The sequence below is a fragment of the Anopheles funestus genome, chromosome 3RL (assembly GCF_943734845.2).
Source record: "Anopheles funestus chromosome 3RL, idAnoFuneDA-416_04, whole genome shotgun sequence".
NCBI classification, from domain to species: Eukaryota; Metazoa; Arthropoda; class Insecta; order Diptera; family Culicidae; genus Anopheles; species Anopheles funestus.
Genome location: NC_064599.1, coordinates 23,651,199 through 23,663,712, shown reverse-complemented (window position 1 = coordinate 23,663,712; position 12,514 = coordinate 23,651,199). Strand labels below are relative to the sequence as shown.

Here is a 12,514-nt window from a genome sequence, read left to right as displayed (position 1 = left end):
ATAGCTTCCTACCATGTGCTTGTTTATTTTGTTCCCCGAGGGGGAATCCCAACAGATAACGCAGCACAACAAATGCAAACCATCCATGGCCATTCCGTGAGAGTGAGTATGAAGTTCCTCGTCAGCAGGCGAATTAAAGGCTATTCGATCTCGGTCTGAAATAAATCATGCCCCTATCAGCAGCTATCATCACGTTACGTCATCAGGTTTAATCATAATCGAAAAGTTTGCGGACTTGTGTTGCAAATCAAACGATGCTTCGAAATAAGTTTCCCGTGCTTAGTTTCTAGCATCAATTTTTGCTTTATTTGAACTTCATATACCAATCACAAAACTATTGGAATGTAACATCACTCATTACGAACATTGCCTGCTATACATTTTGAGGAGCTGCACTCAAATTGGTCAGTTTCTTGGTCAGCAATTCCTCCTTGCTGATTAAATTCTGCAGTGTAGCGTTTACTTTTTGCAGCGCCTCATCAGCCTCCCCGTTAAGCTTCTTTAGACGCGCATTTTCCTCCAACAGCTGTGTTTCCTGCTGGTGATACATTTCAATATCCCGAATGGCGCGTCTTTGCTCGTTCTGTTCTTCGACGTACAGATCTTCGTACTTCTGTACGATGATGTGTAACAATTCCAACAAATTCGGGTTATCTGTAACGTTAAGCCCACCGGCCGTCTGGACCAGCTCACCTTTCAACTGATCATACGAATCCTGGACGATCGGTAGATGCTCCTCGAGTGCTTTCTTTCTTTGAGCTAGCTGAATCTTTTCCCGGTTTCTACGCGTTTCCGCATCAATATGTGTACCGAACTGGTTCCGAATCGATTCCACCTTCTTTTGACGGGATTTATTTTCTTGCTCACATTCGGCACGCTCCTTTTCCGACGGTTGGCCGGAGAATAAACCGTGTTCCTTACGCTTTAGCTCAATCAGCCGATCAGCAAACGGTGCTGTAAGATCCTCACAGCAGAACGGACCGCTGTGGTGAGTTGTGTGCGTACATGTTTCAATATTCCGTCCCGTAGCAGCACGAACCGTCGCCGTTGCGACTGTTTTCAGGTGTGAGTTGTTCTTGAAAAAGGTCTTTAGTGTGTCACAATGGAAACCATTACCACGTAGATCGAAACTAGCGATAGAATTGGAAAACTTTAGAGTTTTCTCGATCAGAACGAGCTTGTTGTTGCTTAAATTGATCGATCTTGCATTGACGGCCGCCATAAACTCTGGTCCCATAAATGCAAGCTTGTTCGAAGATAAGTCTAACGTATCTAAATTTGAAAAGACAACGTTTCTTGTATTCTTAACATCGAAAATAAAATTGAACTCCAAATATAGGTACTTTAGCGTATAGGCCGAGTCGGCCAACTCCGCGAAATCTACCACATCTATCTCGTTCAGCTGGAGATCTAAGTACGCAACATTCTTACGGCAAGCATCGTCCAGATCAAGCAGTGAACCGATCTTGTTGTTAGCCAGATAGATTTTCTTACTTTTAACACTTTGTGTACCGCGGTAGACATCGAAACACCTTACCCTCGAGATATTATTGTTCGCTGCGTGCAACGTCTCAATGGACGATGCAACAAACACTTCCTTCACAAAGTTATTGTTCAAATCGACCGTTTTCAAATTTGGAAGCATCTGTAGATCCAATGTTTCGTAAAACACATTTGAAGACAGATTCAGAAGCTCCAGTTGCGCGAACTGTTGCAAATCTGCTACATTTATCTGGGACAAAACATTGCCACTCAAATCCAGCTCCTTTACGTTCCATGCGTTTGAACTGATGCTTGCCAATGCGATCGATAGTGTGCTGTCCGTCACCTTTTCGATCTTGTATTTGCTCCCCAACTGTTTCACCTGATGAATTGCACCGTGCACCGCTGTTGTGGCACTGCAAGATTATTTTTACATTTATCAATCAACCTTTCAAAGGCATTCGGGATCAGTTAACAACATCATCTCTTACCAAACGAGCACTATGAACACTGTACAAATCCGCAACGGCACCATCTTTCAACGTATTGCTTCGATCGCTGTTCGCTCAAGACTAACTCTGAGCTGAGCTGTAAATTTATGCCAATGATTTACCAAGACACTGGGGAATTCCTCATGATAAGCTCTGCCAGCGAGGTCATGTTATGTTTGACACCGGAGTTCTCCCTAGAACTCAAGGAAAGTACTTCCATGTCACTCAGACTTCTAGCTCATCGGGGTACTTTGTCAATGGCAATACTTTTCCCATGCAAGCATGCATCAAGACATATGTGATAAGGTTTGATGCATCCTTCCTGGATGGAAATCCTTGTATAAGATTATGAACCTTTTCGTTTCGCTATATAAACAGTATGAAAATGAAATCTTGACATAACTATTAAGCTTAAAATAAACTTTTAATTAAACTTAACGATAAATGTGTAGATATGAGTTCATCAGTGCTTAAGAGAAAGTAGTAAAGTATTCGTCGATAGTATTCGCAGTAGGAAGAAAGTAGAAGAAAGTATTAGTAAGATTTTGTCCCCAGCGTTAGTGTGCGATAGCGATTTGTGAGTAATGCACGCACTTGTTATTACTTGTTAATTGTACACGTAAGTTAGAAATGCACAATTGTGTGCGGTACAGTGAGGCACACAACAAATGGTACAAATGTAACAGCTTCGATTTCCAATAATGGTATGTGTGTGTAGGATAGGATATAGGATAGGATATGTATATTTTCTTGAATGTTTAAAAAAATCAATAAACAAATTTTTAAAGATAACTTAAGGCTGGCATTATAGTGGAACGTAATTTTATTGTGATAATTTTTTTTATTTCTCTCTCTCTTTTTGGCTTTAACGATCTTACAGGTCACGCCGGCCATTTCTGGCTTATTAGACTTATTACGGGGGGTCCGTTATTAGAGACTACGGGGGGTCCGGTCCGAATGGGATTTGAACCCGGTCCGGCCGTGTGGATTGGCGCCGTTTATCACATGAACCACCGGGCCGCCCCATTTTTATTTCTAGTATTTTTTATTTTATATCATTGTGCCAGTTTCGTACCAAAGGACCGAGTTTCAAATCTTGGGCTGACTATCCGACTAGATGGTAAAAATATATTTAGATACGGCATTATTCAGGAAAAAAAGTTGTTGGCAAAACAGTACAGAAACCGTTCAATTTTTAACATTATAATCAATTTTTGTCTAACGGAAGTTACAATAAAAACTAATTTTCTTTCCTTAATCAAAACATTTTACTAATTATAGCTTTTTTTGAGGCGGTCTATGAGGTAAACGACGCCGGTCTACAGGACCTTGGATCAAATCCCATACAGATCGTCTCCCCGTAGCAAGGAATGTCCTTCCAGCTAGGTGGTAAAATAAGTCTCGTAAGCCAGTAATTGCCAGCATGTCCTCAGAGGTCGTTATGCCAAGAAGAAGAGGCTTTTTTCGTAAAATTGTCGAAAATATCTTATGAAACCCATTAAAACATTATATACGGAAAAATTAATTCAATTGTCATGCTACCTGTCACCAGGCAAAAACCAAAATGTCGCTATCGGTTTGCATCTCACAGTAGTAGAAGTGAATAGCATCAAATTAAACAATATTACGCAGCTGTATCTACTTAAGAACTGCTACTGAGTGCTACATTAACATACCATTACTACACTTACTACCGCCAACGCATTGGGCAAATATTTCTTCAACCAGCAATAAACTAACCATGTTCTGTCGTTAAGTTAAACATAACGCTTTCGAAAATCCAGAGCTGTCAAACACAAACGACATTATTTACGTGTTTCATATGAAACATTCACTTTAAAAAGTAATTAGTCTGTGTTTTGTTTTTTTGTTTGCTTTTTTCCCCCTTTTCTTTTCGTTTCATTAACGATCCATCTACTAACATGTTCTGGCTGATCCAGCGCATCATGGTACTGATCAGCATCAGTCTCGAGCACAGTGTATCGAACACGCACCACTCACAGTAAACAAAGTGACAAAAATAATACCGAAACCAGGTCAACAAACGTGAACTCACCATCACCATGCGACATGATCATGCTGGTGTTAGCGTTTTTTTTTTTTTTTTTTGAGCAGCGAACAACAACGAACGAGTCAAGCGAAGTACTAAGGCAACCGCACGCTCTACACACACAGTTGACTGGTGGTAACGATCGGTTAATAATTTTATGACCAAACATAAATATTAACGTCAATGTACACCGGGTGGTTCGTTCCGTTAAGCCCTTTCGAAAGATAAAATATATGGCTTCGCACATTTATTAAGAGTGACACATGGGCAGCAAAATATTGTTGTAAAACAAAGATAAACGAAATTAAATGTTTGTTTGATGCTTGTCGATTTAGGTAGTTTTGATTTTATAACTAAAATAAAGGGAAGTATCTAACTTTTGTAGTCCGCCATTTATGCCTGATCATCAGCTATTCACACCAGATGCCTTATTCGATGCCAGATGTTTTTTGTACTTCCTATCGCACAACCAACCCGATTGTTCTCTCTTTAAAAATGCGCGATAATACGCTTAGACGTGGCAGCAAAAAAAATATCCCACCAAATCAACTATTTTCTCATATCTGACAAATAAGGCAGTCCATTCAAAACGGAACTATCACTTAGACATTGAACACTTTTTTATCATCTTTTAAATCATCCCGTTCTTACGTAAAACGCATTGACTCGTTTCGCTTCGTGTTAATCAATTGCTGTTTGATTTAGACAGCAACGACAAACAAAAAAAAACAAGCATTTCGTCTCATTTAAGAATCAACCATAAAATTTAAATTGAAAACATATTCTTCAAGATAAGAAGAAGCAAAAAAATTGTCTATCACTGTGAGTTATTCAACAATAAGTATTGCTTTGAATAACTTTGTGAAATAAAATAATAACACACAAATGCACACATTCCTCACTTTGTAAGCACTAATTAACACGACACAATTTTTCGTTAATAAGCAAATTGTGTGTAATGATAAACATTTGTTACACGAGCGCGCTCAACACATTGCCCCTAGCATGCAGGCAATCCGCATAGCATATTGGTCGGGTGTGTAAACAGTTAGCAAAACACTTTCGATACTTTGACTAATCAGCGAAACTGCACGTTTGTGTATGCGCCCGAAAGTGTTGCACTGTGTGCATGGAACTGCACGTATTTCGTATGCACTTTTCACACAAACTTCAACCCCGCACACATGTAGGTCAGCTGCACACCTGTGTGCTTAATATGCATTGTCTGGTGCAGCAGACAGTACGCCTTTCTTTGCTTTCCGTTGCGTCTTGTTAACATTTCTTGTCGCGTTCGGTCGTGCACTGTTGCATAAAATTTGTTAACCCTCACCCTACTTAAGAATGGCCATTGGTGCACACTCAACCCAATGTTGCTATCGCTTTATGGCAATGTTTATAAAATGTCTCCTCCCTCCCGCATTTTGCATTTCCGTAACTCTATCGTCTGGTTAGCACATTCTACAACGCTCCGCTTTTCTTCAACATTCCAGCTTGGTTTGAAATGTTTAATGAAAAATGAAACTGTAGCAACACACACGCAAATGTTCGATAATGCTTTCTTCCGTCCGGTAGTGTGGAAAGAAGGGAAAGGAACCTGATCGCGAGTCATTACCAGCTGAGCCAACACACACACACACACACACACACACACACACACACACACACACACACGCTACAACCCGTTTCGCAAGTAGTAAGCGAAATTGGTTTGATGAAGTTGAAGGTCTGGAACCAACCACCACACCACCCGGCCGGCGAACGTGCGATGATCAAGTTCAACAACTGTAACCAAACTGGATGTGTAATATGATAGGTAGTGTTTCTGTTATTCTCTTACTTTATACGTTATCTTTCATTTGCTCGGGGTATAAACATTGTTCAAACTTCGGTTGAGCGAGTTTTATTCTTCACAATCATATCCAAGTGCCTGGTTGTAGACAACTCGTTTTATTATAATAACTTTATTTTTTTTTATCTCTACACTAAATCGACTTTATCGATCGTCTTTTTTGTGTGTGCGCTGCAACGTGTTAAGCGCAATTTCTTGTGCATTATGCAAGATCATTGTGTCTTTTTTTTGCTTTGCATGTGCGTCTGTCCTATGACACATCTTTCGCAATCGCACAACAAAAAAAAGGTACATCACCCTCTAGTGGGTCATCCCCACTTGAACACACGATTCATTTGTCTCACGACCAAAAATAATAAATATACTCTGCCCACCCACTTAAACACTTTTGCACAGCGGCATACGCGTGTAGTAATTGTTGCACTTACGTTTTCTTTCTCTTTCTGCTTGAGTATGATTAGCAGTGATGATCAAACAGTGACACAAACGATGCAGCTCTACGATCAGATGTTTTGTTGCGTCGCCTTAACGCAATGATTGCTTTCTTCCGATGCACCAGGCAATTCTTCGGCAAATGTAAGCGCACACACACACACACTGTCACCCACCCTTGATGCTGGATCAACGGGCTGGGATGAAAGATGGTACGTCACGATCGTGTCGAATCGGCTACGATTAGTAGTCGGCGCAATAGTATTGGTAATGATCGTAGTGATAGCAGCAGTAGTAGCAGCAACAGCAGCAACAACAGCAGTAGTAGCAGCAGCGATAGCTTTAGCAGTAGTGATAGCAGCAGAAGTAATAGCAGTAATAGCAATGACAGTAGATATGGATCTTTGGCCGAAAATTTTCATTCCCCTATTCTGCCTTCCGTTTCATAACACACTCGGCTTCTTTTTAGGACCTTTTTAATAGGCTTAATTTCTCTTCTGGCAGCGCTTTTTAAGGACCTCTAAGATACACATTCACTCCAACAGCCACCAAACACCTATTCACCCGGCACATACAGCTGATGGCACACACACACACACAGCTGACGAACGATGGCTACATACACGTGCGCACACATACACCTTTTAAAAATGCACACAAAACAATACACGTACGCACAGACACACATACACGCATACAGCACGGGCAACGGACGGCCGGTCGTCGTAGCCAGCGAAGAGGAGAGATAGAAACAAAAACCAACCAACAATCACGGTTCGCGCCAAAAGGAGGCGCCCACTATTTCCTTGCGAAGCGTACAGGATGCACTAGGATGCATCCACGGTGCAACCATTTGGGCACGCAACGCGGCAGCGGTCACTTCTAGCGCGGGTTCAAAACTAGGAAACCGATCCTAACACCGCGACGCGAACACGGACGGCCACATCCGCACGCTTTGAGAGGAAATTTTGAAATGAACCGTCGCTGAGTGCCGGCGTTAAGCGGGACCCTCTGTGTACGGTGGAGCGCATGCGGGTACACCGCTGCACTAGACGATTCATCCGAACCGAACCGCTTTTTACCTGGATGAACTGGTTCGCCCGCACGAAGCAAAACAAAGCAAAAAGGGTTTTGTGTTTTCATTCACCTGTCTTTTGTTTCGAAACGCGTTTTGGGTTTAACGGTTGTGAAACAGAAGTTTGAAAACGCAAATTAGTAAGATCTGTGCTTTAATAGACCGGACATTGAAATATATGTAGCAAATGCACAAATGTACAATGATAAGTGAATACAACGATCCTGATACTATTGTTACAAATTATACGAATTTTGAAATGTGTTTAAGAAATTGAAGAAAATATAAAATACTTTTTTTTGACTTTGGCTTCTACTAAACAAAACATTAGTTTATAGTCCTAGTTCGTTTAAAGCTTTCTAACTGTTATAAAAAATTACAGTGACTATGGGCTGACGTAGACTATAGAAAGGCCGTTACAGAATTATACACTGAACACGAAGTATTTACTTAATGGTTTGTTTTAATTGCTTCTATTATTGCTGTTGTATTATATATTGTTTCTGGTTGGTTCTACCTCTCCAATTTTGATTATTTGTTTGTTCCTTTTTTGTTGACAAACATACATTTTGTCATGAGAAAAAAAAATCAATTTTAATTTATTTGTATCGATTGTCTCACAATATTTTGTTTAAAAAAAAAGAACTTCGACAATCGTTTTCCTGTACAAATGTTAAACCAGAAAAAAAACAACAAACTTTACCTTCAAAAATGTAGACACATGCTATGCGTCCTGTATTGAGCTTCCGAACCTGCACACAGCAATGTTAAACTAAACGTACCACCTTCCCAACTGAATCGAGAAACGAAAGTGATCCAAGGATGCTGAGTGTGTGCACTTACTTTCTCACGTCTCACTACTTGGCGCTGAATGAGCGCTGAACGTTGCTGCAGGGTTACTACCCCTGCATATTTTCAAATGCTGGTTGCACGAACAGCTAGTTGGTGGTTTCATAAATACGGAAGTTTTTTTTAAATGTTTTTTTATTACAATACAAAAATCAAGTGATTTAATTTGTTTATAACTTAAAAACTTTGCATAAAACAATACCCCATTTTCTCATGGTGCATTTCGGTACCAAAATCTCTGTAGTTATTCTGTAACAAAGGCAAAATCTCCAAACCATCGTGACATCACAGTTTAAAAATCACCCATCTGCATCTTCTCACACAAAAACCGGGGAGTTCATTCACCATCGAAACGTGTGAGAGCTCTCTCGTTCTCACGGGTGCCTTGCTAACGATCGTTTTGTCTTCGTGCTCCAGTCACTTGCAAGCGGCAACATCGCGTTGGTCGATCGGGTGTTCGGATTTCCCTCTCGAATGCACTTTCCACGACGGAAAATATACTGTGCCACCGTATGATTTTCCTCTACTGCAAAAAACCTATTCGCTCTACTATAGCGTCTATTTTCTTCCATTCTTATCCCCTGCTTCGTTCCCACACTTTTCACGCTTCGTAACTTTATGGTAGCCGGCATTCTCGGCTCGTTATTTTTAAATCTAACCATGTGCTACCGGAGGCACCGGTAGGACAAGCACACACACACGAACGCGTTTGAGAAAATCGAACTGACCACATGTGACGGGTAGAATGTTTTCCCGAGTGACGTCATTCATATCCCGCGGAGTGTGTAATACGTTTTAAACCACCTGACCAGCACCGCACCGGCTTGAACACATTCAATGCATGTGTGTGTATGTTTTTTTTCTGTTGTTGCACGCCCAGTATTGGATTGGCTGGAAATGGTGAAAATATTTTACACTCAAGGCATCAAGCGCACTAGGGTTGACTTTTCACTACAAATCGGCCGCATGTAATTTTGTGGAATGTTTTATGGATGCAGTTTGTTTGGTTTGCGGCAATGGTTCGCCTTTCGCAAAGGGCCAAGGATAGAGAGAATCTTTCCACCGTTCCATCATTCCAATAGTGTATATAAAGGTCACACGCTAAACTTGGAACTTCATCACTTTCTTCTTGCAAGCAAAAATGCATTTATGTTTGTTTATTTTTTTAAACCACCCACCCCATGGGGGGTGGTTTTTCTCTTTTCATCCCCACATGCACCGGTCCATAAGTTCAAAGGTTTTTTTTTTTTGTTTTTGATACCCGGGAACAAAACGACCGGCAGAAAACTTCCATCTGTATACTGGCTGCCCGTATGCAAAACGGGCATGCACTGTAACAACGTGTAAAAATACGCGGGGGTCATACAGATCCTAAATTTGGAACGGTATTTTTGTCGCAAAGCGAGCATTTTCTACGGCTTTTACTTTTCCTGCACTTTTCCCGTCTGCAACATCTATGGCGTGGCGGAAAACATGTGTTCGTGGAGAGTAGATTTCACCAAATGTTTATAGGGAATTTACGTTACGTCCTAATATTTATGTTATAATTGTTTAAACATTATTTAATTTTAAGTGAAATATTACAAAAAAATATGTATAATGTTTGACATCCTTTTCAAGTGAAACAATTTTTTTAAAGAATGTGTTTCACTTACTGTGTGATAATGTAAAAGAATTATACAATTGTTTCCTTCCATCTGCATATGGCTAGCGAAGATTCACTAACATCAAAAAAATATATCTGTTCTTGCTGTGCTGTTATCTGACTTCATCTAGAAAAAAAATGTCAGCCTTAACCGCAGCAGAGTTTGAACGCTTGTTTCAATAATCTGCCAGAAACGCTATACGTCGTAAAGGTCAGGCTATTGAATCGTTGCCGGAAATACTTCATGATATAGTGGAAAATATCAAATTCTTCCACACTTAGCCAGCAAGATGGGAATGCCCGGAAAGAAAACGATCGTATTTCTTGAATAATGTTTGGCAATGATTTCTATAACGACCGAAGAAACATAAAAATGAGCTGATTTATAGAAAGTAAGATGATTATTACGACACGAGACAGATTGACACACCGAGGGCTTTGGAACGAATGAAGAAAAAAAAAACAGCGTTGAGCATTCAACTGAATGCTAATAAATCTAAACAGATGTAAGTAATGTAATACAATTAAGATGAGAAGTAATATAAGGAATGAAGGAAATAACAATTTAAATGCAAAGTCTATTTTTTTATTTTAACTAAACTAACCCTCTGTACAAAAGTTCTTCTCAATGAAATTATTAAAGATTGATGAAAAATGATGGAAATAACACAATATTTTACCAACTTTCAAAATCATTATCATACTATATATTTCTCGAACTCATGTTTTATAATTAAACCGCTACGCTTTTTATATTGGAAATGAATGATATTCTCAAAATTAAAAAAAAACTCAGCATCAATATAGCGCTCCGTTAGCTGCATTAAATTTTCACACTTGTAAGAAAAGAATCAAAATATTGCCCAATTTTCGTGCAAATAACTGTCAAACATAAATGTGCTCCAAACTACCACCTGCGAATAAAATGACTGTCTGCAAATACGTAAAACGATCCTCCTTCAAATATTACAATCGTTTCAAACTAATGGGTATTCCCTATTCCCACAACGAATACTTCCACCACTCAGCTTTACCATTTAACTCGCGTCAAACAAATTCCAGTCGCGTGATGTGTCGTTTAAATCGTTCCACAAAAAAAACAAAATTTCTCGACCACCTGAGAACCCGTCTGTTTGCTTAACAAATTAACGACGCATCATAATATCCCCGTTCGCAAACATTCCATTTCTTCGGCACGTTCAGGATGACACATGTGCTTGTGTTCAAGCGCGTGAAACTCGGGCAGCATTGCGCACTTATTATCATTATGCTCATAATTAGTGCTACCCTAGACACCACGTCTGCACGCTGGCCAGCGATCAAAAATTTGCTCACGACTCCCGCACAAAACTGATCATCATTAAGCGTTCGTTGGGACGGGCGGGGAATCAGTTCGTTTGAGTTGTAAATATTGGTTTAAACCAAAGTAAATATTGTTCAAGAAATTGTAAAACCCAGTCGAGTGTTTTGTTGTTCACCATTTTCGGGCTTCCCGCCCTCGATCACTTACCTCTTAATCTCGTCGGAAATCTTCTTGCGCACTTCCTCATTTTCGGTGTAGTGTATCTCGGTCGAATCGAACCGCACAAAGTCCACCTTCGATTTCTTCACGATCGTCGTGTTGCTGCACGGTGCAAGGCTGGCTGCTGTCGGTGAATTGCCACCATCATTTACACCCTCATCGATGGTAGCCACCGTTGATGGGAAACTATCGCCAGTGACCATACCACTGCTTCCACCGGGACTGATGGTGGTAACTCTGGACTTTCGTGATACACGATCCTTGGTTGTGCGGTGACGCGTGTCCTTCGCGTTCGTCGACGACAGTGAGATCGCCGACGGGGAGGATGGTATTAAACCCGCGACCGGTGGAAGTGGTGACGAAGGCATCGAAAGGATGCGCAACGATACATTCTTAGTGCTGCTACCGTTAAAGTGCTTTGGCTGCCCATCCGGATCGGACGGAACAGGTTCGTTCTCGAACACGTCCTCCATTGCGATGCTTCTCATCGGTCACTGCGTCAGCTTAACGGCACTATTGGTAACCTTACGTCACTTTTCGATCTACTCTTCGCTGGCACGTTACACTTAGGTATGCTATTTTTTGTACGATCTACAGTCACACAATAGCGCCATCTCGCGTAATTAACGATCGCATGCAGGATCGAATTATATTGATTGCAATAGACTTTTAAGTAGAACTGATTCTACCCCTTGCAGCAGAGTTGTTATGCGTGGTCCATTTTGTTATGTTATATATTATTCAGCATTTATTTGCCTGTAATGGAAGCAATAGGAAATAATAACGTTAGTAAACAATTTTTTGTTGATGTTTTAGATTCAAATAAAACGTCACACATGTTTTGGAAAAATAGTAACACATGTATGTTCTTAATATTATACGCAGTGAAAGTTATTCGATGCACTACCTGCAACGATTAGCATTTTATCACTAATCAATCTATTCTGCAAAGAGTAATGAAATGATTCAACGTCTGGCTTTCGCACTAACCTGCAAAACTTGTCATTCGCTTGTTTGCATAAGTCTGGCACGACCTTGCCTGAACAAGCTTTACCGTCAGACAAGTTTGACGCACTAAGCTTCCAGTGTCCAGTAGCTGGACAGACGGCGTCATTTAAC

The 12,514-nt window shown here is 40.5% G+C and overlaps 1 protein-coding gene across 1 annotated transcript; it reads right to left on the bottom strand.

Moving 5' to 3' along the window:
* Positions 1-265: 265 nt before the first annotated feature.
* LOC125772051 (uncharacterized) lies at positions 266-2,105 on the bottom strand. Its single transcript, XM_049443375.1, has 2 exons — positions 1,974-2,105; positions 266-1,898 (listed from the first exon to the last, which is right to left on the bottom strand). The coding sequence occupies exons 1-2, from the start codon at positions 2,015-2,017 to the stop codon at positions 374-376; spliced, it is 1,569 nt and encodes a 522-aa protein (XP_049299332.1). The 5' UTR covers positions 2,018-2,105; the 3' UTR covers positions 266-373.
* Positions 2,106-12,514: the final 10,409 nt, after the last annotated feature.